The sequence below is a fragment of the Olea europaea genome, chromosome 17 (assembly GCF_002742605.1).
Source record: "Olea europaea var. sylvestris chromosome 17, O_europaea_v1, whole genome shotgun sequence".
Taxonomy (NCBI): domain Eukaryota; kingdom Viridiplantae; phylum Streptophyta; class Magnoliopsida; order Lamiales; family Oleaceae; genus Olea; species Olea europaea.
The window spans coordinates 1,297,001-1,323,513 of record NC_036253.1 but is presented as its reverse complement, the minus strand read 5'-3'; the positions used below and the strand labels follow the sequence as shown (position 1 = coordinate 1,323,513).

At 35.6% G+C, this 26,513-nt stretch overlaps 2 protein-coding genes across 3 annotated transcripts; one reads left to right on the top strand and one right to left on the bottom strand.

The window, feature by feature from the left end:
• Positions 1-1,299: 1,299 nt before the first annotated feature.
• Positions 1,300-5,782, bottom strand: LOC111365956 (transcription initiation factor IIB-2-like). The gene is made up of 7 exons (XM_022986538.1): positions 5,232-5,782; positions 4,311-4,335; positions 3,537-3,666; positions 3,327-3,457; positions 3,074-3,162; positions 1,861-1,937; positions 1,300-1,748 (listed from the first exon to the last, which is right to left on the bottom strand). Exons 1-7 carry the CDS (start codon positions 5,576-5,578, stop codon positions 1,609-1,611), a joined length of 939 nt encoding a protein of 312 aa, XP_022842306.1. The 5' UTR covers positions 5,579-5,782; the 3' UTR covers positions 1,300-1,608.
• Positions 5,783-22,753: 16,971 nt separating this feature from the next.
• Positions 22,754-24,801, top strand: LOC111365955. Of its 2 annotated transcripts, none has more exons than XM_022986536.1 (3): positions 22,754-23,112; positions 23,195-23,266; positions 23,421-24,801. In XM_022986536.1, the coding sequence occupies exons 1-3, from the start codon at positions 22,872-22,874 to the stop codon at positions 24,716-24,718; spliced, it is 1,611 nt and encodes a 536-aa protein (XP_022842304.1). In that variant the 5' UTR covers positions 22,754-22,871; the 3' UTR covers positions 24,719-24,801. The 2 variants fall into 2 exon arrangements, with proteins under 2 accessions (XP_022842304.1, XP_022842305.1); XM_022986537.1 differs by having other exon boundaries at positions 22,755-23,112; positions 23,198-23,266.
• The last annotated feature ends 1,712 nt before the right edge of the window (positions 24,802-26,513 follow it).

The window sequence follows — 26,513 nt, the reverse complement described above, 5'->3', positions numbered from 1 at the left end:
TGTCACGGATTAAGCCATTAACATAGCTCGAGAGTATTAATAAAAAGAAATTTCAAGAATTTCTCACACCTCATACCAAAAGCGACCACTAAAATCCCTTACATATATAGAAATTATAGAAATCAAATATATGTCCGCAATACCCAATATGCTCCAAATTCAAAGTAAATCTAAATTTGCCATGGGCTTTTGCAGAGCCTCTCAATCATTTGCTCTCGGTGAAGTATGTCAAATCCATGGTTGGGGACATAAATGTACAATATCATTATGTTCCACAAAATCCAACATAAAGATTGGTTATGGCAATGACAGACGTGCTCGTCAACTAGAAGTTCTTTGCTGAATTTATCTTATATTTGAAGGTTTTTCTTGTTTCACTCTCTCCATTTTTCAAGCATTGGATCCGATGATTATAAGTATCTTTGAATCCGATGATTATATAAAAGTAAGTGTGATCAAGAAAAAATGTTGGTGATATTAGTAGGGAAATGATTGTTTGTCAAGATGTAGAAAATTGGTTAAGTTTAATTCGTATGAACGTAATTAAACACGATGAAGATTAGAAATGAAAAGGAAGAAGAAGAATGAAAATATTAAGAAAATAAATTCTACGCCAGTGATTGACACTTTTCCTTAGGACAAAATTGCCCCGCAACGAAGCTAATGGATTATGACACTTGTCTTACAAGATATAATGAAACTCAATTTGTAGAAGCATTTCAAACCACAAGCAACATTGAATTCAAACGAAATACTTCTCTCTACAAGAAAAATGCATAATGAACGTCCAAATGATCCTATTTATAAGAGAGGAAAGGTTGAGAGTGAAATAACACGCCCCAAACTTCACAATCTTACGAAGAGAAGCATCCCTTACTATCGCTAACATCTCAATTAAACGCCAACATATTTTCAACAAAAAAATTTCGCTGGCCTATCGCTCGAGCTCAAGGCGAGCAATGAAGTTAGGTAAATTTCCCAGCCAATTTTTCTACTCTAATTTCCAAGTTTGAATCGCAATTACTTGTTCATTCGGAATTGATTTAGAGATTTCAAATATGCCACGACAATCTATTCAACGAAGAGAACAAGTTAGTCTATTTACATTTATAATTTAACTATCGAATCAAGTCCAAACATTTGATGGAAGTTGACACAAAGTCACTTTCCATATTTAATACCCAACCAAAATTTTCAATTTAAAACCAAATTCCAACAAAAATAACTTTTAAAATCATATTTGACAAAATAAGTAACCACAACCATACATGTTGCAGGTCACATTGTTCACACACTGCAGGTTGTAAAATGAGTTCTCAAGCAGAATAAGAGTTTCCACATCCATATATACACACATATATAAAGACTCCCCGAAAAAATAAAAAAGCTTACCTCAATGAAAAATAAGCTTTTAGCTGTCAAAGGGACATTGAAACCATCAAATAAATAGTTCAAGCAAATTCCAAAATTGCTCGTTCATTACTATCTGCTTTTAAAGAAAAAGAAATTGCAGAAATCCTGTATCGTATCTGTGTATGTCTCCTCCTCGCCATAAGAACTGCTGATGGCTTGATCCAGATCCGACCCCTCACTATTACTTTCTTTCGTTTAGGCTTTAGGACTAGAGAGATTCTTGAGATCCCTTTCCTTCGCATACCAGTCTGGTATTATTTTTGCAGCGTGCGGATACAGATCCTTGTATGCATTCTTGATAGTCCCTTCTGCAACTGTGGTAGCGATTGAAATATCTGCATGCACGCCATTTCAATCAAGTACACATGCACATGACATAGAGAAACGGAAATTTATCCTAAAAATCCACTGCAAACACCCAAGCACACAGATGGTGAATGCTCAAACCTCGCAGGGCTTTCTTCGAATCTGACAGTTGAGTTATCATGAAAATAATTGCTGCAGCAATGGATATGGGGCTCCTCCTGCGAGAAAACAATAACAAGAAATGTGAACACAAGGCAAACCACAACCGTGCAACATTCGATAAGACAGTAAAGAAATGTATTTCCTGGATTCTATTGACCAAAAAACCACTCTTCGAAAGTGAAATTTGCCTCTGTTTTCCAGGTCTATTCATAATCAGGACCCCAGGCAGGTAAAGCACATGTTCTGAATTATCAACAAGTAGGTGTTTCACTTGCAAATGAAGATGATGATTGCCATCACAATTAGATTATCATTCTACTAGTATGGTTTAGATGCTGAATAATTTCAACTTCACATTGAATAATCATCAGCAAAATGAAAATTCATCAAAATTCATCAGACACGGCCAAAAAGAGAATTTTCGAACAAAAAAAGGTAACTACTAAAAAAACTCAAAACATGTTTAGTAAAAGAGTTGCTAAAAACCAATTCACCTGGTCTGAGTCGGTTAACGATAAAGAGGTCAAGGGTTCAAGAATTGGTACCTCCCTCCCCTCTACTCCCCCACCTCAAAGAAAAAGAGAGTCGCTAAAGTAACTTCTTTGCTTTGATAAACATGCTTAGAGTAAATCTTTCTATCTCCCCTACCCAGTTCTTCTACCTTTCCCAGTTACTATTTGTGCAAATATAATATAATTTGTATTCCAGAGAAAATTTGTCAGAGAACTAACATACTGCAGAAAAATGAAAGACCGCTTCTAGAACTACACAAACCTTTTATTCTTCCTTCACTTTAGATACACTGAAAATTTCATCCTTTTTCTAAGATAAATGAGCACACCCCACATCCTGATCATTCTGGCCTCTCCAATACACATTTTCAGTCTCACTCACTTTATTTTTCCAATTTACAACCTTCCAGATTCAATACATTTTGCCAATGAAAGCCACCAAAATTCATAATCTTATAATTAATGCCAAGTAGAAAAGATATCTTATGGCTCGGAAAATGCTAGAAACTTTCAACATAGACATCTGTGTCAAATATTTTCAAGCACAGAAACTGAGAAATTCATATTTCATTAACTAATGCGTGCCGGCAAAGTTAAAGTACTGTTACATGATAGAACGTTATGAAAAAAAAAGTTTCAATCAAACCAACGTGAGATGGCAGATAAATATATCACAGTACCTTATATCAAAGTCCCCTGACTTCTTGACAGTTTCTTGGACAGCTTTGATTTCTTCATGGCTCATGCCAAGATTAGAACAAAAACGTCTCTGATCAAAAAAAAAAATAATAATAATAAGATGATGAATGAGATTAATTGCATGGATAGCGAGGACTCGCTACTATACACAGATCTAGGAGAGACTTGGAAGTGATATGAAAGATCTAATAAAGCATCTTTTGTCAAGCCACGTTATAATCACAACTAACTCACCAGATAATCCCCAGCGTGTATGGTACCCATTTCCATAGATTCACCCATCTCAACCTTCAATTGTTTCACAATAAATTCTTTCGCTCTGCCAATTTCTTTCTTTGTTGCTCCATTTGCAATAGAGCAAATTTCTATTTGATAACCACAGCAAAAAGAGGATAAGATTAATCAAAATAAATATCCAAACGTGCAAATGACTATTGGTAGCACCTTTTACAGTGCGGGGTTTGCCTTCTTGCCGGCAAGCAATGTAAATGCAGGCAGCCACTATGGCATCCAAATTTCTCCCTCTTGTACACTTCTGATCCTCCAACCTCTTATATATTTCACTCGCCCGGTCCTTCAAAAGAGGTTAGCATCTAATGTGAGACTTGGAAATATGACAAAATGGAAGACATGTTAAGATGTAAAATTTTAAAAATAGTCACTTCTAAAGTCTAAACAGAGTGACAGCAGCAGGAAATTTGCTTCATTATATTAAAATTAAATAAAGATTTCTGCTCTAATTGCATGTTATGAATAGAAGAGACATTGATGATATAAGTACTTGAATCTTTAGTTAACATAATAACTTCATCCCAGAAGGGGGAAAAATTTTAAAAAAATAAATAGTGGCATGATAAATATAGGAGGTTTTAGGAACTCAAAAGTTTAGGGCACCAAGTCTGGTTGAATGTTTAGATAATTGTAGGTTTCAAATTAAAGAAACAAGTAATATAATGGTGGCATAGCTACACCTGATATCAAAACCCATACAGAATATATGACACCCCCTGTAAGCTGTCTCCATGTGATAACTAAATTTCTTTCCGAACACAAAAAGAGGAAACAGAAGAGGAAATGAAATAGCCTACAGTATGAGTGTGAGTAGAAACAGTAATCTAGGCACATTGAGAAATGAGAAACAAATGTTACTAGAATACATTGGATTATTCGTCTCATCACACATTTTTTTGTCAAAAGACAGATGAATAAGAGGCATACCTTAATAGTTGCAACAAGACTCAACCTGGAAAGGATGGGTGAAAACATTAGCTATGATCATTGATATTCCTATCAATCAGTCTTAAAAGAAGAAAAGGAAACTGCAAATAGATTAACTACTACACAAACACTGCGCAATGGTTTGCCTCTTTTCATACATTACACCACCCAAAAACTTTCAAGTTGATCGCCTAAAAATCTACCTATTTTTGTCCAATTTAATCTAAACATACACATTCTGATTGCCGATGAATTTTTGCCCCAAAAACAAACATCATAAATAAAAATCATAAACAGTTGAAAATCTTCGGACTCTTGATAGCTATGATGACAGTCCAAAGAAAAATGACAGTATGACAAATAACAAAATGACAAAACAAACTATAGAAGTACATGATATTCAAAACATTATATGACATTGATCACTAATGTCTTGGTCAAATACACATAACCAATTCGAAACTTCACAAGAACTGAAATTCAAGCTTGACAAGTATAATTAGCAAATGCATTCTCGGCTAAAACCATGAATTCATATTCACAATCCATATGAAGTATAAAAACATGCATTTCAAACAAGAAACTAATTACTCTAAAAATATTTCATCTTTTTTGCTGAATCATTTATCAATCAGGCTAATACAATTCCAATCAGTGGCACAGCTCTACCACCCTAAATCTCAATCAGAATCATCAAAACATTCAAATTTGTCCTCTTTTTTTCTAGGCCTCAAGATTTTAGCTTTAAAGCCACCTTTCCAACAAAAACCCCAAGTTGAATCTTTTCTTCTTTATCCTAATTTTGTCAACACTTTTTAGATTAATTTGTTGAAAACCCATCAGTACCATTCTAAAGGTTTTAAGTTAAACCCTCCACAACCCGCAAAAATCCAAACCAAATAATCAATATCAAATACAGACCTATCAGCCATATTCGAAATGGCCTTAAAGGCCATGACAATGGCCCGCTCAGGATCACCACCACGATTCTGCAACCGAGAGAGGGATCCATCCCCATTAGACCCATTAGGTCCTCGCGATATCACGGTCGATAGTGCGGCATCAGCAAGGAGCGGGTTTACAGGTCCTCCAACACGGTTTGGGTCATGATCGCCCGAATCATCGGCGAAGATCCTCCACTCAGATCTCTCATCGATGGAACGAGACTCCAAAACAAGACCACACTCCGAACACACAGTATCCCCTGCGGAGTGATCGGATACCACCTCTGTATTCCTCTTGCAGTCCGAGCAGTATGTATCCGACATTGAAATCGACTTACAACCCCCCGGATGTAAAAATTACTTGATTTTTTAGGGTTTCCTTAAAAAATTCACAATCGCCTTCCCTCTCCTCTCTTTCTCTTTCTCTCTCTGTATTAATTGTGAGCTGGGTAAATGATGTAAAGGGAGGTGAGAGAAGGATACAGGAATGAACTGGAGGAGACAGAGGAATTGTGCTGTGGGGGTCATTGGTGTATATATAGACCGAAAGGGTGCGGGGTTGGTGGGGCGTGTTGGGTGGTGGGGGTTTTTGGGGTTTGGGTTGGTCCATATTCTTGAATATTTTACATTAATGTACAAAAAACATGTCATTATGGGTGGCTTCGTGTGAAGGTTCCTTGTATTTTTTATCCTTTTTTTCCTTTCTTTCTTTCCTTCTTTCATTTTTTTTTTGGCCGCGCGTGGGTCGGCGGGGTTCAATATTTGAAGAACTTAATTATCCTCTAGATAAGAAAATTAATTTTTATAAATCCATTTTTGGTATGTGAAAAGAAATTCTCACACTTTTCACCATGGTAATTGCATGTTAGTTCGTGATTTGATATGAAAATCGATGGAATCACTTTTTTTTACTTAGAGCCCGTTTGAACCACATTATAATGAGAATGAGAATGAGAAATAGAGTCGTTATGGGCCCCACACCAGAGAAAGAAATTCAAAAATGATGGTTTGATGTGATGAATAACGGTCGTATTTTTCATTTTAATGAAGTAAAAATGGGGCTCAAACAGGGGCTTAATAATATATGGATATGTTTAGAACATTGCATCAAAATGCCCTAATTCTAGATAGTCAGCTTGAAAAAAATCAAGATATTTTGGTGTCACATTTTTCCAACTTTGGAATAATTTTGAAATAAGTTTATTTGGATTTGTGTTTGAAGATTTAGATATTTCATAAGGCCCCGAATTTTATATTTTAAGTTGGTCGATATCGCTAATTTAAGAAACGAGCTGTGAAAGGGAAAATTACCTAGAAACCTAAGTTTAAAAATCAATTTTCATGAATAAAGGGGATTAAGTTTAATTTCATAATTCATGTGGTAATTAGAAATTAATAAATTAATTCGCACTAATTCAACCTACCCAACCCTAACTCCCACACTCTACACCCAATTTATTTTTCTCTCTCACTGTCTGACGGTGACTCCTCTGTGTCCGGCGGTGGGGGCGAGTAGTTTTCTTTCCAGCGGTGAGGTGGTCTTTACTCGGTGCAGATGGGAAATAAAGGTGCATTTATTCATTTTGAAACCCCTAATCTGAAGCCAATTATCGTCACTTTTGCAGCAATGGTTAGTGTACCAGCTTTGGCTTTTGTCCCCTTCATATCACATCTCTTTTTTCTAGTGGTCAGGATTTAGATTTCGATTGTCATTTTGAGACTGAAGTTTATTGATACACTGTAGCCACACTCTGATGTCAAGCCAATGGCATATGCCAATAACTTCCTTCAAATGTTCTCGTAATGCATTTTCAGATCTGGTTTTTTATTTCTTTCTTCATACATTTTTTTTCCTCTATTTGCTGGTGATGTGGGTTTTTCGATTGCTGTAGATTAATTTATCGGTGTTGGTGATGATGGTAGTCGATGGAGGACTAGAGGTGGTGGTTGTAGGATAGGTGTTACCTTGCAGGTGGTGGCGGTGATGATGCATCTAAGGTTGTAGTGGTGCTGGTTGTTGGTTTTTTTCGGTGGTGGTGTGGAATAGGTGGCGGTGGTGGGTTTTGTTGGTGGTTTGGTATAGGCGGCGATGGTCGTGGTTGTATTTTATTGTATTGCAGGCAGCAGAGGCAGTTTTTTTCCCTGTATATGATGGTGTGGTGCAAGTGATGGTGTGTTGGTCAATTTTTTGTTGTTGGTAGTTGTGGTTGTGTGGTGATGGTCATTTTTTCATTGTTGATGTTGGTGGTTGTACTAGTCTGGCGCTGACGCCGATTATGTGATGGTGGTATTTTTTTATTGTTGTGTGACTGTCTTGATCATGATTGTGTTAACTGTGACTGTACGTGACTTGGTTACAGATCACAATTCGTTGTTAAGGTCACAATTCACCAGTCACAAGTTTCAGTTGACAAGTCGCTGTCATTTTGTATAGGTCACAAATCAATATAAACGAGTCACAGATTAATATTAACAGGTAACATGTCATCTTTTGTAGAGTCAAGAATCAAATTTATAGGTCACATTTTATGTTACGAGTCACAAGTAATCATTCAGGTCAAAAATCATATTTCATTTCACTTGTTAAAAAAACAAAAAGAAAATGTACAACGAAGCGATCCTTAAGATCACAGTTCACTGGTCATAAGTTTGAGTTCAAGACTCACTGTCATTTTGTATAGTCACAATCAATATAAACGAGTCACGGAACAATATTAATAGGTCATATGTCACGTTTTCTAGACTTACGGATCACATCTTATGTTATGTGTCACGGGTATTCACAGGTCAAAAGTCAAATTTTATATGTAATCTATAAATTTTTATATTTGTGATCAAAGATAATTTGTAACCAATTAATTCAATAATTTGTGACCAAATTGTAAAGATTTGTGATTTTAATATATTTAATTAGAAAAATAATTTTGATTAATTATTTCATAAATAAAATTTGAATCTTATCAGATTTTAAAATTTCAAACTTTATTTCTTAATTTTGAAATTGATTATATTCATATTCATCCCACATGATTAGATCACGATTTAGTAGAACTGGTCACAAGTCACAGATCTAATGAAATTGGTCACAGATCATTGCCCAAAAAAAGGGTACCGGTGTGGGTTGTCGGAGGATGCTACGTAGAGAATATTCTTGCTTTACCAGTGTGCCATGCTCGTGGGAACTAGTCATTTTCTCTTAGTACGATGGAACCTTGTCCTGTTATATAGACACCCATATTGAATTGTAATTTATAAATGGAACTATGTATGAATTTGGTAGAAAAAATCAAATCTTCCTTATTTTATTAATAATAAATCTATATTCTTAGATGAGATTTTCTAATAGTATTATTATTATTATTATTATTATTATTAAACAAAGTCCTTATTCAATAGTAAGTTTCGTGTGCTTAAAACCATGACCAAATGGATGACGTTTTTACTTGAGAAAAAAAAAAATAAAAATAAAAACCTTTCCACCAATCTTAAGTCTCGACAAGTGAGGGAAAAGAGAGAGCAATGGAACTAAGCTTATGTTTGGTTTAGTTAAAAATAAAATTTTTAGCAAATTTGATAAAAAAAAAAAATTGATGAAATTTATAGTTAAAAAATTGATAAAAATTGTGAATCATATGATTTCTTCAAAAAAGTTTTGGTTTTTCAAGAAGTGCATTTTGAAATTATGAATTTGCATGGAGTATTCAAACAATTTGTTAATGGTAAATTCTAAGTCAGTTAGATAAAAGATACTAATATATAAAAGTTTGTATTATACCTTTAAATAATTTTGACATTTTAAGTTGGATCATCAAGTTCTAAAATTAAATTAAAGTAAAAAAATAAAATAAAAAATGCATTGGTTCAAACCTCCCATTTATTGAACAGCTCAAGTTTTAAATTTTGTTGGGAAATATGAATCAAGACTATACGTGAAATAGCATGTTGAAATATTTTAATGATACGCGTACGAGTCTATCTAATAACTTAAGTGTTAAAATCAAATGTTCAATATGTTGAAGACAATGTTTAAATAATATAAATATTAAAATACTCAAAAAGTTGAGTTTTTATATTAAATGGTTCAATATAATCAGAGGTCACAATGCTCTAACAAGCTATTCGATCCGTCCAAAAACTCAAATGTCGAGTGACCAAATTCCAACATCGATATTTTAATTTGAGAGCCTTTTTTCCTTGGAAAATTGAATTTTGAAATAATGATTTTTTGGAAAATATGTGATTAAAAAAAATGTTTTAGGTCTATGTCTAAAATTATTTTTTGAGAAAGAATGTGGTTGAAATTAAAAAAATTAAAAAAAAAAAAAAAGGAAAAAAAAAAAAAAAAAAAAAACATGAGCTCGCGAGTGGCTCGTAGGCCGAGCCGAGCTCGTCCACGAGCAACGAGTCGAGCTCGAGCTCAGCTCGCCACGAGCCCAAGCCGAGCTCGTGGTTTAAAGGGTCGAGTCGGCTCGATTCGACCCATTGTCATCCCTACCTTGCATGGAGAGAGGTCCACGAATATTTTATTGTATGTGAGTCCCTCCATGTGAAGAGGGTGTAAGGCTTTGTGTACACATAGCACTTTCCTTACTTTTTTTTGTTCATGTGTTTTAAAATATTTGAAGCTATGAATACATAAATTTATGTATGGTCATAATCGATTTCTACGACCCTTGGGGGCTCTTTGGAATCATGAATTTATCGATATTCATTTACGTGTGTGTGTGTGTGTGTGTGTGTGTGTGTGTATATATATATATATATATCAAAAAGAGTGCACCATGTGATATTAGTCCTACTAAGTTTAAAGTTCACACCTCCTATGTTTACAAATTTTTCAAATTAAATAATTGGTCAAGGAAGTGGGATTTATGTGGATTGCGAATGATCCGAAGGGAGAAAAGTGTTTCATTTGTGAAATTAATTACATTTGAAGAGTTTCTATTTCTTACTGGTTATATAACTTATGTTTATATTCTAAAAGATGTTAGTTTATCCTTTTCAAGATCTCCTAGTTCTTTTTCTTTATATGAACATTTTAATTGTTATTGGGTTGAAGTATTAATTAGAGCAAAGAAATTAAGACTAAATGTTAGACTTGTAAACAAAAACTTTCAGCTTATTGTCTGAATTTTATCACGTTATTCGGATTGAATTCTTTTTGTAAGTCCTCTGTCAGTTGGCTTTGGAATCAAGTCAATCGAAGGTCGGTAGAATAAGTTGTGCCATTTTTCGTGTGTTATGTTCAATATTCCCAAGAACAATTTTTTTCACATGTTTGAGTGTCTATTAGAGTGCTTAAATGATCTTAGAAAATTCTGAAAATTTACTATGTTGCACTTGAATGAGTTTACAAAATACTTTAAAATTTTCATAAAATTATGTATTCGATAAATAGTCCAACTAAGTTTGATAGTTGGGCAGCGCGTTGCTGAATTTAACTCTTAATGCATTCTAATTTTCATTTTAACCCTTCGTTTTAATTTCGTCATTTAATAAATCAAGGTTATCTACCTTAAATTATTTGGTTCCAATAAATTTTAAAACTTGTAATAGAATGCAAGGGTAACTACAAATTTAAAAGAAAATTTAAAAAAAATAATAATAATAATAATTTAACTCGAACTTCTGAAAGAAATAAGAGGAATATTGTTGCTTTTTGTACTAATTTCAAATTCCAAGATTAGGTCATTACATATTTGTTGTTATTTTTCATTTATTAGAGCTTTTACTACGAATGTTGCTTCTAAAAATATATATAAATCTATTATATTTATTATTCTAGGAACATTATTTCATATTTATTGAAATACATTGTTCAATATATGAAAATACTCGATGCAAAGAGTAAATTTTGACAAAATATTTACTACGTTCAGCCCCCCATGAACGATCAAAATTGAAATTTCGCCGTGAGGAGACCATCTAGAGTTACCTATGAATGCGTGTAAAATAAAGGAAATTGACCTTGATTCCAAATCAATTAAATGAAATTGCTTTCGATTCCCAATCAATTGGAGTTTCATGATTTGCTCATGTTTAATCAAGCTTTGTCTCCAAACAGGTGCATTGCTTGCTTAATTAGCCGAGTTTCTTGTTTGCTTGCATAAATGAGTGGGATTAGAAGAAAATCAGCAAAGACTTCTTGCCTATGGAGAGAGATATTATAAGAGAGAATGGTGGTATTATATTTAGCAATGTGATAAGAAGGAAAATGACACTATTCAAAGTGGGTCTAGCTTAATGTTGTCGAATAATCTATCAGCTACCATTAGAACTAGTACGTTTACTTATTTCATAGGTGGAATATATTATGTGATATAGGTTGATAGAGGAAACCACCCTCGATGGCAAGAAAGATGGATCACGGCACTTCGACGCGAGGTCGTCGACCCCCCTAGGGGCGCTCTACCACTACGCGAAGTCATCGACCCCCCCTAGAGGCGCTCTACCACTACGCGAAGACATCGACCCTCCTAGGGGCGCTCTACCACCACGCGAGGTCTACAACTGGAATGGGACTGCCTGTCCAAACACTTAGCCATAAAATTCCTAGTGAATTAACTAGGTTCCATAGATGCTAAATACAGAAACAATCCCTAGGCGGGAAACTAGAGATCCCCCACTCAGAACGTGGGCATGGTGGGAATGCCAACGTGGGACACGTGGCACCACATCCGCCCAGCGGTTATCCGACCCCTAACGTCTATAAATACCTCCGAACGCAGCATAGGTAAAGGGTTCTCTTTTTCGATCTATTTTGTTCTACCTTAAAATTTCAATCATATTTTTCAAGCCTATAAAACTAATTCTCACGCCGGAGGTAAAACGGGGGAGGAAGCCCCGCCTTCACTTTTCAAGTCATATATACCGGACAGAGTAGACGAAACGCCCAGCACAATCAGGCAAATAGGAAGGTGTTGATCAACCACCATTTCATTATGGAAACTAAACATTTGGCTAAAAGTTCAATTTTTCATTGAAAGATTTATGACAACATGTTTTCGACAAAATTAAATTTGGTGCAAAGTCGTGTTGATGTAGATATGGTACATCATATATAAGGAAAAAACAGAGTTGAATTCTCATACTTTTTTTTTTACTATTATGCAGTCAAATCTATTTGAATATGGCTAAAAGTTCAATTTTTCATTGAAAGATTTATGACAACATGTTTTCGACAAAATTAAATTTGGTGCAAAGTCGTGTTGATGTAGATATGGTACATCATATATAAAGAAAAAACAGAGTTGAATTCTCATACTTTTTTTTTTTACTATTATGCAGTCAAATCTATTGTGATTGGTTTGTGGAATACTGTTAAGCCTTTTATTTAAGATTGCTTGACAAATAGAACGATTGTGAACAACATTATTTTTTGCGAATACAATATTGTGAAGTTGAATGACTACCAAAAGAATATATATCATGTTGACCTCAGAAAAATGCACTTCCAACGTGGCCAACAGATCCCAACACCTTTAACATCTAAACAAGTATTATTCTTACACACTAAGACAAATAATTAGCCACACGTGGCCTTCTCTGATAAGGTGGAGTTGGCCGTGCGCACTCTATCGGTCAAGTCAGTTTGGAAAGAAATATATGAGTGTAGGAGGGCTTTAAACATGAACGTCCAATATAAAAAGGGAGGTCGACATCAGGGATTAAACAAAGAATGTAGAGAGCAAAGTTATAGCTTAAGAATTCAGACTTGCATTACCTTTTGGGAGACACCAAGTGAGAGTTTTATAGTGTGAGATAGTGAGTAAAGACCATCGGATGAGAAGACACATGGCCTCATCCATGTAGGTATAACTTCCTATCATGAGCATCAATCAATCACAAAATATTAATGCTAATGCCAACTCTTCTTCCATAAGTTATAGCCTGTGGCAATAGACTTGATCAAATAGGTTGACTATGGCGGCGGTGGTAGGGAGTTATCCCATTAATTGTTTCAATAGATTTGATTCAAGGAATCTTTTATGAAATAGCCCCGCCTCCCTGGGCTTGGTCTCACGAGTTCGGCTACAATATGGGCTCGACTTATAGTGTAGGTTTGTCCCCAGGGGTTCGGTCATGGGGATTTGCATACGCGGATTCTATCCATATGGGTTCGATCCCAACACGAGACTCGTATAACAATAGTCCCCAAAGTCTATGTACGAATATTCATATAATGCGTGGACTTAAAAGTTGAAAGAAAAAAGAACATGGTATAACACATAATCCTCAAAGTCCATGTATGGATATTTATATAATGCATGGACTTGAAAGTTGGAAAAAGAAGAAGGCGATATGTATCGTATGGGTTAGGTCACTGTATTTTGTACACTCGGTTGAAGCCATAAAAAGGCTTCAAAGAAAAGAGCCGATGCCGTAGAGAGGCAAGCCTGTGCCATAAAAAAAACTTCTTAGAGAAGAGATGATGCCTTGTAGAGAGGCGAGTCTGTGATACTTAGCAGAAGCCGTAAAAAAAGCTTTTTAGAGAAGAGGCGATGCCTTGTAGTTGTAGAGAGACAAGCTTATGATACTTAGTGAAAGCCGTAAAAAGGTTTGTTAGAGAATAGGCGATGCCTTATAGAGAGGCGAGCCTATGATACTTAGTGGAAGTCACAAAAAAGGCTTCAGAGAGAAGCTTCACATGCGTGTTATTATGATTTGACAACAATGGTGGTTCCCAAGATACGGCAAGATTGTGGCCTTGAGGCATCCACTTTTCGTGTTATGTGAACATTAAATGCATAATGATGATGATGGTACAACTGGGTAGATAGACTCGATCTCGTGGCGCATGTGAAGCACAAGTTCATCAAGATCATTGATTTGAAAACTTGTTGCACACCTTTTCATTTTAACATTACAGATGGCAATCCAGGTGTACGACTGTGATTAATTTGGTGTTTAATCGTACGGTTGATCTAACGCGTCTTTGCCTATAAAAGGGTAAGGCTTCTCACTTGTTCCCCTTTTCATTTCGTGAAAATTCGGGCTTATATATTGTTCTTTTAAATTCCTGTGTACTTTCATTAACTTTCGACTATCCTTAAAAACTTTCGACGAGTATTCAATCCTTCTAAGTTCCCAGTGCACCCTCGTCTGTGTAAGTAAAAAGAAATCCAGTTGCTTGTTTTAAACATAATTTTTCCAATGGCCTCTTCATCTAAGAAAAAGTTCCTGGTGAGGGTTCAAACACATATATGGCCCTTATATATGCCAAGGCCGGTTTGCCCGAACCCATCATAACGGAGAGGATTATAGAGGCATGGGAGTCCTTACAGTACATAAGGTGGGGGGCTTCATTATTGCCCTCATGTGTCAAGGTGAACGAGTTAGATACCTTTAGGGAGAGGTACAAGATACCTGATACTATAGAAATGTTTGTGCCGACCCATGATGAGAGGGCCTGCTACCCCAGGGAGAGGTGCGCGGAGACGAGCGAAGCAATTTTGAGTGGGGGGATGAATTACCTCTGCACCCCTTCTTTAGATATCTTCTTAGGCATTAAAACCTATCCCCTGCCCAACTAGTACCAAATGCATGTAGCCAGATGGTAGGGGCCTAACTTCTTTGGGAAGAAGTCACTCTTGGCGAGGATATACCTCCCCACATTTTTCAAACTCTCTTCCAGCCCCGAGCTTCTAGTAGGGAAGAACTATAAGGGATGGTACCGTATCAACCCCTGAGGTTCGCATTCTCCCTTCAACAGGGGAACTCTTACATCAATTAAAAACTAGAAGTCTTCATGGTTTTGGGTTAGGGGTCGTTGGCAGATTGTGGAGGGTAATGCAGTCCCAGAAATTACTGTGCCAACCCAATACCATGAGTATAGTGAGTTTAATTCGAATTGAGAACTCCTTATTTTCTTTATTTACACCGTATGTTTTTTTATTCACTTCTTATGTAGCCGCAGTTGAAGCCAGCTGAGTAGGTGGCTATAAGGGCCATTTACGAGCTGCCAATTGAGAAGAGGTTTTTCAGGACCGTGCTTAAGAAACTGAACATGTTTGTAACTCATCTTCTAATGGCGACAAAGGGTAAGGGCCTCACGATATTATTTGTTCAAGGTGGCTAGACATATGGTTGATAGTAATCTCAAATGGTTATTGAACCTTTTAATCCCTTTGCATGTAGAACAACACGACATGACATGTTCTTTATGAGGCGACTTGCAAAGGAGAGAAAAAAGAAACCTCTGAGTTCCGGCTCTATTACATACAAGAATTAACGGAATGAGCTGGCCCGTGTGTCAAAGTTGAACCCTTCGCCTCCTCCTGAAAAGAAAAGAAAGCAGAAGGACAAGGAACAGGCCGAGCCCTTTATTGGGGAAAAAGAAGAGAAAGCTGGTTCTCACAAAAATCGTTGGGCCCCTACCTCCTCCGAAGCGGCATAATACAATTGACAAGTCTTTAAAGAATCCAATTGAGGTAGAGCCAGTCTTTGCAATAAAGATAATAGAGCCCGAGAAGGTGAATGAAAAGGAAGATGACCAGATCAAATGGCAAAGGAGCAGGCAAATTAGTCGAAGTTCCCTTTCTGATGGGAAGGGTCAGAACTTTTTAAGGGCAGATCTGATGAGATTGCTCCCGAAGTGATGGCGATGCTTTTCGCCAAGGTCCAGTCGGCCACCAGAGTGCATTATAAGTACTAGACTGACAAGTGTTCTTTCTATGCTGAGACTTGTGACTCGGTGGACATGGTGAAGGCTGGCCTAGCCCTGCAGGCTCGCTCATAGGGCTTTTTTTTGAATGCCCAAATGGATATGAGAAGGCTACAGAAATCAAATAGGGAGTTTGAGAAGAAAGTAGCAAAAGCTGAGGCGGCGGCAAAGAAGCTGAAAGCAGAGGCTTCTGCTATGGGCGAGGCCATTGAAGCCGTGAAGGTGAAGCATGTAGATTTGGAGTCGAAAGTGGAGTAGCTTGCCTCTAAGAATAATGACTTGCAAAAGAAAGTTCATCTCTGCCGATCCGAGGTAAATGTATTGACGAAGCGAGTTGAGAACTCGAATAATCTTCAAAAGATCACTTTGTCAGCCTTGAAGGCGGCAACTAAAGATAAGGCAGAGTTGAAGGCCCAAGTGGATGGGTTAAATGTTGAGGTAGCGAACTTGAAATAACAAGTGAGCACAGTAGGGAAGACGGTCGTGGATGACTATATTGCACACTTTCATGAAATGGCTGAGTATGACGGCCTCGATTTATATTGGAGGGGGGTTACATCCAATGAAGTCTTTGGGAGGCTTTTCGAGCTACACCATGATCTGGATTTGACCCCAGTAAAAGCAGAATTCATTTCGACAGAACCTTCGACTCCAGCTGAAAAAAGAAGATACGTCTAAAAGGCTAGGCAATGAAGGGAATAAGGAGAGTAACGCAACCTAGGCTCTAGTCCTGTTTTGTATTCTTGATGTTGTCAAAGGCACAATTTTGTAACGAAGATTTTTAAATGAACTGATTTTGTTGAGTCGACCATACTGTTCTACTTGTCATAGCGCACTAATCTTGTCAGGTCGCGTAGATAAAGAATTAACTTAGATAAATTGCAAAATATGAATTGATCTTACAATAGATAATTTGAAGACCTATGGGCTTGCCACAGAACAGATTATTAATTAATTTGCAGTGAGTTGATAACCCAAATATCAGTACATGGGTTTGCCACATATAAATAATCCAGAGAGAACTATGGGCTCGCCATAGACAAATTATTAACCAATTTGCAGTGTAGATAATTTGAGAATTTTGGGCTCGTCACAAACAAATTGTTAATTATTTTGTAGTGTAGATAATCCAAGGAGAATTATGGGCTCGCCATAAACAAATTGTTAATTAATTTTCAGTGTAGATGATCTGAAGAGAATTATGGGCTTGACATAATTAACTTGTAGAAGATAGGTAAGAAATCAATGTTGAAGTAGAGAAAACAACCTTTAAACAAAAGGGTACCTGTACTCAAAACCGACACAGGTGGGTAGGTAGAAAATACCTAGGGGCGCGAGACAACTCTCTCTAAGGAACTCGGCAAAATAGCCCGTAACTTCGGGAGAAGGGGTGCCTATTTCATTGATGAGTACACAAAAAACTAAGCAGTACAAAAGAGTTGCACGAAAGCAATTACTGATAATACGTTCGTCGATGCTCGACATTCCAAGGGTATGGTTGCATTTTCCCATCCAATGTCTCGATCTTGAACGTTCCTGGCTTGAGCTCATCAGATATACGGTAGGGACCTTCCGAGTTCGGGCCCAGTGTGTCGGTATTGGTTCTTTAGATGAAAGAAAAATCCTTCTCAACACAAGGTCGCCCTGCAGAACGACTTTTTCGTCATCCTCGTCTTGTAGTACTTGGCCATTTTTCGTTGGTAGGAGGCCAACTTGATCTGAGAGTCATCCCTCTTCTCCTCAAGAAAATCCAGTTCGCACCGCCATATCTCCTCATTGGACATCTCATTGAAGTGTAACCATCAAGGTGATGGTAGTCCTACTTCGATAGGACTCATGGCTTCTATGCCATAGGCCAATGAGAAGGGGGTCTCCCCTATCATAGTCCGACTAGTGGTGCAAATTGCCCATAACACGTGACGGAGCTCGTTTACCCATGCTCCTTTCAATGCATCGAGCTTCTTTTTCAAGGTGCTCTTGATGGTTTTGTTTACCACTTCTACTTGACCATTAGCTTGGGGCTGGTGAGGGGAGGAGAAATGCTTCTTAATCCCTAGCTCTTCACATAAATTCCTGACTTTTCAGTTGTCAAACTGTCTTCCATTGTCTGATACGAGTGAATGGGAAATTTCGAACCTTGAGATGATATTCTTCCAGATAAACTTGGATATGTTAAATACAATATTGTAAAGTTGAATAACTACCAAAAGAATATATATCATGTTGACTTCAGAAAACGCACTTCCAACGTGGCCAATAGATCCCAACACCTCTCACATCTAAAAAGGTTGTATTCTTGCATATCAAGACAAATCGTTAGCTACACGTGGCTTTCTTCAATGGGGGTGGAGTCGGTTGTGCTTACTCCGACGGTTAAGTCAGTTTGAAAAAATATATATGAATATGGAAGGGCTTTTAACGTAAGCCTCCAATGTAAAAAGGGGGTCGGTATAAGGGATAAAACAAAGAATGTAGAGAGTAAAGTTATAGCTTAAAGATCCAAATTTACATTACCTTTTGAGAGACACCAAGTGTGAGCTTTTATAGTGTGAGATGGTGAGTGAGGATCGTCGGATGAGAAGACACATGATCTTATCCATGTGGGTACAACTTCTCATTATAGGCATCAATCAACCACAATATATTAATGTTAATGCCAACTTTTCTTCCATAAGTTGTAGCCTGTAGCATTACTTGACCAAATAAGTTGATTGGGGCGTTGGTGACATGGAGTTGTCATATCAATTGTTTCAATAGATTTTATTCAAGGAATCTTCTGCAAAATAGCCTCGCCTCCCTGGGTTTGGTCTCACGAGTTCAGCTACAATATGGGCTCGGCTTATAGTGTGGATCCGTCCCCAAGGGTCCGATTGCGGGGATTTGCGTACTTGGATTCTGCCCATGTGGGTCCGACCCCAACGCTAGACCCGTATAACATATCATGTTGACGGGTAATCCAAATAATCATTCTATAATGTTCTTTCTTAAAATCGTATGAATCCAACTGTGCACAAACTCTTAACTCATTTTTCCATTATAATGCTAATAACCGAGTTAATGATAGATGCTCTCACAAAGCAATAGAATCTCATAGAGAATATTAACTTTTTTTACCAAATAAATAAACAAATCAAATGACTCTAAAACAAAACAGAAGGGAAATGGAAAACAAAACAGAAGGGAAATGGAAAAAGAACCCTATTTTATCCGTTACTTGATTGTTCCATTTGTCACAAATACTCTTCTAAAATCATTTAGCTAGCCAAATATCTTTGTAAATTCTGAAAAATTTGTATTTACATCATTACAAAATAAAATTTCGTCATATGAAGTATGATTTTACAATTTATATATAGTATCCTCAATTTGTGTTGACTCGATTGAAATATACGGTGGCATGTATGTACCCGATATTAAAATTGTGATTTGATTTTTTTAGGGCCCTCTGTCCGACTGTGTGTATAATTTAAAAAATAATTAGCACCTAAATCTTTCCCTGTTCTGACTTTGGGTATTCTTTGGATACCCCAAGTCAAAATTACAGGATGTTGATTTTGTGTTGAATCCATAGTAAGGGATGTATTTGATGGAGTAAAATCAGCCCATAATTAATTATCATGAATGAGTTAAGCGATATTGCCCTTTTCTTTTTTACTACAATTTTAAAGTAATTTTGAAAAAAAAAATATTACATGGTAAAATTTGAAATTTTATTAAATTGTCTTGTAAAATTTTCCTTTAAAGTGTATATAGGTCTATTGGGCCCTTCTTGGGCTACGTTGGATTTGATGGGCTTACGTTAGTATGAGGGTCCAGCCTCACACTCCAATCTTGATAAGAGCTCCTTTAAGACAATATCCTCTTATTTGGAGGGAATTTGGGGAAGCGGATCGATCGATGCCTTCATCCAAAATGTTCCCATTTGGCCGGAATTTGGAAAGTCGAGCAGATCGGTTGTCTTCATACAAGCAATACAGAATAAAAACGAAACGAAGCTAGAGGTCAAAGGTCAGAGAAAAAAGTCGAGTCGATGTAAAAAAAATTTAGAACTCATTTTTTTCATTATATTCATTTTTCAACCACACATTTTCTCGATAAAATAATTTTATATGTGAACTCAAAACTTTTTTTTTTAAATTTTTATTCACATGGTCTTTTCATACTTTTTGTAAAATCTATTATCAAAAAATCTACGTCGACCAGCCCTATGAATCGACTAGCCCTATGAATCATTTCTATGCCTTCTACTTGACTTACTGGAAAGTCTCATTTCAACAAAAATTCATTGTGCCGTAGTAAAGGTCAATGCCGTGTATCAAATTGTTAACCACAAGTTGATATTATGAAGACGTGTGAAATTAAGATGGATCAAAATCAACCAAGTAATTGATTGGATTTAATTTTATTTCAAATTGAAACACAATCGTCACGAGTCATCTTAGTAGACTTGAAACGAGAACTTAAATATAATGAATACTATCAAAATATCACATGCATCGTTACTTGTTGAACGTGATTTACAAATTGCTAATATCTGTAATAACTAAAAAACATGTATATACCATTTATCCAATATTTGAGACAATTCAATGTTGAATGATAATTTCAATTTTCCAATTTTCACCGAATATGAGTATCACCCATGTATTATGCAATGTGGCTCTGCGTTTTGAAATTGTTTATAAATGATTTGAATTATAAATAAAAAAAAATGAATAGTTTATAAATAAGTAATACATGTAAATCTCACGAAATGTGTAAATAAAATCTAATTTGACCAATTCTAAACAATTTATAAACATTAGCCAAACATCACGAGTTAGCTACAAATATATAAATAATAAGACATATACTTTTTTATGTAAGATATAAATACAAATAATAAATTCATCACCTCTTTAATTTCATTTCCCGATTTAATTTATTGAACTTTGAAATGAGGTGACTTCATGTGATTTTAGGGCATTTGAAGTTCACGAATCCAAATATGTAGATACGAATTTATTTATTTCTTCACATCCTAAATTTGACTTCCCAATTTGCCACTATTTGTTTCCCATTATTTGGCAATTAAAATGAAAAATATGATCGTTATTCATCACATCAAGTCACCATATTTAAATTTCTATCTTTTGTATGGGACCCGTAACGGGGCCTTAAGTTTTGACTTTGGAATGGTAACATTTATTTATCATCTTTGAGTTGGATAATGACATTTTCTTGAAAATGAACACTAATACCAATTTAAGAAAAGTATCTAAATATATAAATGCATTTGAGAAGTACACAAGCAAATGTATGTTTGGCTTTCGTCTTTGAAAATAAGTAATTTTTCTATAAGTTAAAATTGAGATTTACTTATAAGTTACTTCTACTTTGTTACCGAAATAAAGGGAATAGCCCGTCCAATATGCTTAAAAAGTAAGAGCAAAGCTTTATTTTTGTGCTTTCTTCTATGCCCTTTCTCCAAAGTCAATGAAATATATATATAAAATACAGATTGACAATGTTCTATCGCATTTTATGGAGAAGTTGTCACCTTTTAGTGTGGTCGAAATTATGCACTGTAATTGACGCCGCCATTGTTGGCTTTGAGTTTCTTGATTATTACCTTATCTCTTTAATCTTATTTTTAATCTCCTTTTACTTTTCCACTTTTAATTAATTCGAACAATTTTTGATATTAGAATCAACTCAAAATCAATTAAAGAATTTTGTGTTCAAGATTTGTAATTAAATTAGGAACTCGGAATAAGATATTAAGGTTAAAATTTCCAATCTCAGGAACTCTAGACAGTTACTCATTTGAGATCATTTGATTTGTTTGGGAGAGATTTTTCTAATTGATAAAAATTTTATATATATATTGCTAAAAATACTTAAAACTTTTTTTTGCTTTATCCTTTTCGATTATAATAGTATTATTTTAATCTAGTAATTTATCAATATTCTCAATTTAAAGTTTAGAAGGGTGTAGTCAAATGTGTTTTTAATAAATTTTAAAAAGTCATTTTAAATTAAATGTTTCCCAATTGAAAATTTAATGAATTTTATTAAAAATGAAATTTACGTGCTTCCAACTAATATTTTAATGGTTAAAGATTTCACTAATAAAGAGATTTCAAAAGATTTATATGAATTTTAAACTTAAAAATATATAACAAACTATTTTGAAATTTCTCAATTCTTAATGAAATTCTTATGAAATTTGTGGAAACATATTCAAATTCACGAAATTTATTAAAATTTGTAGTATTTTAAAATCCATTAAGTGTCATCAACTGAAAATTTAATGAATTTTAAAAGTTATTATAAATTTAGGTATTCTTAACAGAGATTTTAATGGTATTTATTTAAGTTAATTAAATTTTAGTTGTCTCTAACTAAAACATTAATGTATTTCATTAAATTTTTGTTAATAAAAAGATTTCAAGAAATTTGGATGGAATTACATCACAATTTTTTTTAAATTTCACATTTTTTAATGAGATTTTTATGATATATGCAGAAATCCATTCAAATTAAACAAAAAAATAATTCATAAAAATCACATTTTCACAAGCTTGCTTTTTCTATATCGATTAGGTTGAATAGGCATATAATCTCAATTGACTTCGTCTATGTGACACCTTCAACAATAACACGACTAGTTCTCTGTACAAGTTTATAGGCTAAACTCAGACCTTCGACCGTTCCCATGGTTTCATTCCCTTTCAAGGAAGACTACTTATCTATCACCTTTCTTCTACGCACCCGCAGACCGCAGTGTTTGACTATAGAAAACAATAAATAAATAGCTTCATTTATCCCTCTTCTATTATTTATTATTATTATTATTATTTTTCTCTGGTACAGGATTATTTGCCCCCCTTCTTTCACAGGAAGATTCTTCCACCCCCGCCCCCACAAACCAAAGCTCTATCTCTCTCTCTAGGAGGCTTGTAAAAGAAGAAAATGGTGAAGAATCAGAGATACAGTCAGTTTCAATGGAAGAAAAGCAAAGAACTTACAGTTGATGAAGACGATGATAATTACTTACACCCTTTTGCTTTCATCTGTAAAAAATCTTGCTGCAACCATAAGAGAGCAAAATACAAACTTTGGTTTTTCATTTTTCTCTCTCTAATTTCTTGCACCTTGTTTCTAGCAACCCAACTATTTTCTTCAAACTCCACAGCCGCGTTATCATTCTTGTGTAAGCTTTTCTTTTTGTCTTATAATTTTCTTGGATTTTTTATGTGATGTTTTTGATTAAATATTTATCTTTTGTGGATTAGCAGACTCATTTAGGGTTGATAATGGTTCTGAAACAGATGTAAATACCTCCCGTTGTTCTTCCGTTCCAAATGGTTAGTTAATTTAAATATTCCGTGGAAATTTATATAACAAGTTAACATGACTCGTCTGTATATTTGGTACGGAGTATTAGATAAAACTGTACAGGCATAAGAATTTAACGTACAAATTTCAAGTTTACGATGAATGTTACTTTCTTAACCACAGGAACTATTTGTTGTGATAGAAGCAGCTTTCGTTCAGACATATGTATAATGAAAGGGGATGTAAGAACTCTCTCGGTTTCCTCTTCGATCTTCCTCTACGGAGCCACCGGTCCGAGCGGTCATCTTACGGGCATAATCGATGATGATGACGACGAGGGGAAGGAGGATCATGTAATCCAACACGAAAAGATCAGGCCGTATACTCGAAAATGGGAACCCGAAGTGATGGACACAATAACTGAATTAGACCTCATCGTGAAACGAAAGGACCTCGGCGTACGTCGAAGTTGTGACGTTGTGCACAACGTCCCTGCCGTGTTTTTCTCGACCGCAGGGTATACCGGTAATCTTTTCCATGAATTCAATGATGGGATATTGCCTCTATATATCACCTCACAACATTTGAACAAGAAGGTTGTGTTTGTCATTCTCGAGTATCATAATTGGTGGATCACGAAATATCGTGACATACTCTCTCAACTCTCCTATTTTCCGGTGATAGATTTTAACGGGGATAAACGAATCCATTGTTTCCCTGAAGCCATTGTCGGCTTAAGAATCCATGATGACCTCACTATCGACTCATCATTGATGGAAAACGATAAGACGCTAGGAGACTTCCGAGACCTTTTGGATCGTGCCTATTGGCCACGAATAAGAGGTCTACTCAAAGAAGAGGAACGAGAAGCTCAACTCAACGTGGCGAAATCTACATTTTCACCATCATTAAGGACTCAGAGAAAGGCAGTGAAAAAGCCTAAACTTGTCATAATATCAAGGAATGGGTCGAGAGCAATAAGTAACCAAGATAAATTAGTGAAAATGGCGAAGAGTATCGGTTTTTCAGTCGAAGTTTTAAAGCCCGTAAGGACAACAGAATTGGCTAAAGTCTACAAAGTTCTCAATTCGAGTGATGTTATGGTTGGAGTCCATGGTGCTGCCTTAACTCACTTCCTCTTTATGCGGCCTGGTTCGGTTTTCATCCAAGTCATTCCTATTGGTACCGATTGGGCAGCCGAAACATACTATGCGGAACCATCGCGAATGCTCGGTTTGAGGTACATTGGCTACAAGATCCTTCCAAAAGAGAGCTCATTGTACGACGATTATGACAAAAATGATCCCATCTTGAGTGATCCAAGCAGTTTGAACAAGAAAGGATGGGAATTCACGAAAAAGATCTATCTTGATCGTCAGATTGTGAGATTGAATCTAGGAAGATTCCGTAAGCGCTTACTCCGTGCCTACAATTACTCTGTTGCTAGGAAGAACAAGCTTAGACATCATCAATTACAGTAAACTTTCGTGTAATTCTGTATATTGCAAATAAGCAAGCTAAAAAAATAAATAAATAAAAGGCAAGAATGTGATTATAGAGATAAGTGAGTTGTGATTTTGTACACCAAATACCAAACCATTAAGCTTCTTTTTGGAACATAGTGACGATGAAAAAATATCTCTTTTAAGTTCTCCTTTTTATTTACACGTGTTTGTACATAGGCTTAGTGCAGCATTAAACTTGACTTCTACTTTTGACAAAGGATCCAAGAATTCCTAACCCTGTTTTATAGTCTCTTACGGCAATCATTTAGGGGCTTTAGCCGGTGATCTATGCTATTTCTATCTCACGATGGAGCTTGTTTTCCACCATTTAGTGGTGATCACCCCCAAGGACAATTTCGGAACCTTGTTCAATGAGTGGAACACATGAACTTAACTAATACAAATCCAAATGATAGTATCTAAATTTTTAAATCGACCGTCTGATCCTAATACTGATACTAATAATTAAGTATGAGTCTAATTTTTTTGTGTCAAATTTTCATGATATTATGTGTCGTTTATGTATTTCAAAAAAAAATTTATTGATTGAATTATTAATGCTGCTAAAATTTCTCTGAATTTTGAAAAAGGAAGAGTCACCGAAAAATCGAGTACTTGTGTAATGTACAACTAGGGACGGAGTCAGGGAACCAAGAAATTTTTGTACTAGACTGTTACGTTACCTAGCTCCCCCTCTTGTCACCTTCAATACATTGCACAAAAATTGAGAGATATCTTGGAATATGCTCCCGAGATACCGATAACGTTAAGGTTTCTTATCAAAACTCATCTGAAATTAATTTTAGAATAAAAGTTTAGTTTGTTGCCGTATATTGTTGAAACGGAAAAGAGGTAACACAACATCTAAATGATGGAAATTTTTGAAATTTGGTTTTCTATGTAGTGGCTTTCATTTTCCGAAAAGATTAATCAGCCCACTTCTTATATAAAATAACCGTTTTTGTTAATTTAATTCACACTAATTTGCAATGGTCAAATGCATCTGATTGCGATTAAGCGGTGTAATAAATGGATTTGTTGTGGCTCTATCTTCGATGATGGCTCTCGCTGTCTTGAATTAATTGGAAGATTTTTTATTATTTGGTAAAGTTGCCGTGTTTGAAATTATTTCAACGTTCAAAAGTTACCATGAATATTTGTGTCAACTACGTAACTCGCTTCTAAAGAATAATTCATAAATCAAGATTTCATTAGTGTGCTCGTCCAGAGAACTGAAACAAGATTTGGTTAGCGAGACCGAAACTTGAGAGGGTAAGGTGGGGAGCGGACAAGAAAACCTAGATGGCTAGGCTAGGGAGTCGAAATGAGGATCGGGCTTTGGTTGGGGTGGCAAAAGTCGACAAGGCTACCCCTCTTCCTACATTCTCCTTTTTCTAATATGAACTTTGAGTTATCAAAGCCTTTTTAGCCTTGGCCTGATCGGGTCACCCGATTTTCCGGTGACTCTTATCTTTAGTACGACCTTTAAATATTTTGATTAGAACAAGATCGCTTAAGTGCAGCGGACATAAATATAATCGTTTTTATTTATATTGTGTGTCAGGGAGGCAGACCATATGTTCTTTTTGCTTAGTAGGCAGCATGGATAATTTTGTAAAACGATGGTAAAAGAGTGATTTGATTGAAACAAAAATATAAATTCAGTTATCAAATTGAAATAAAATTAAGTTACATGGCCATAATGAAACTTTGCTACAAAGTTGGTGACCCGCCATTAAAGAAAAGTAAACATTCTTCAATGTAACCAAGG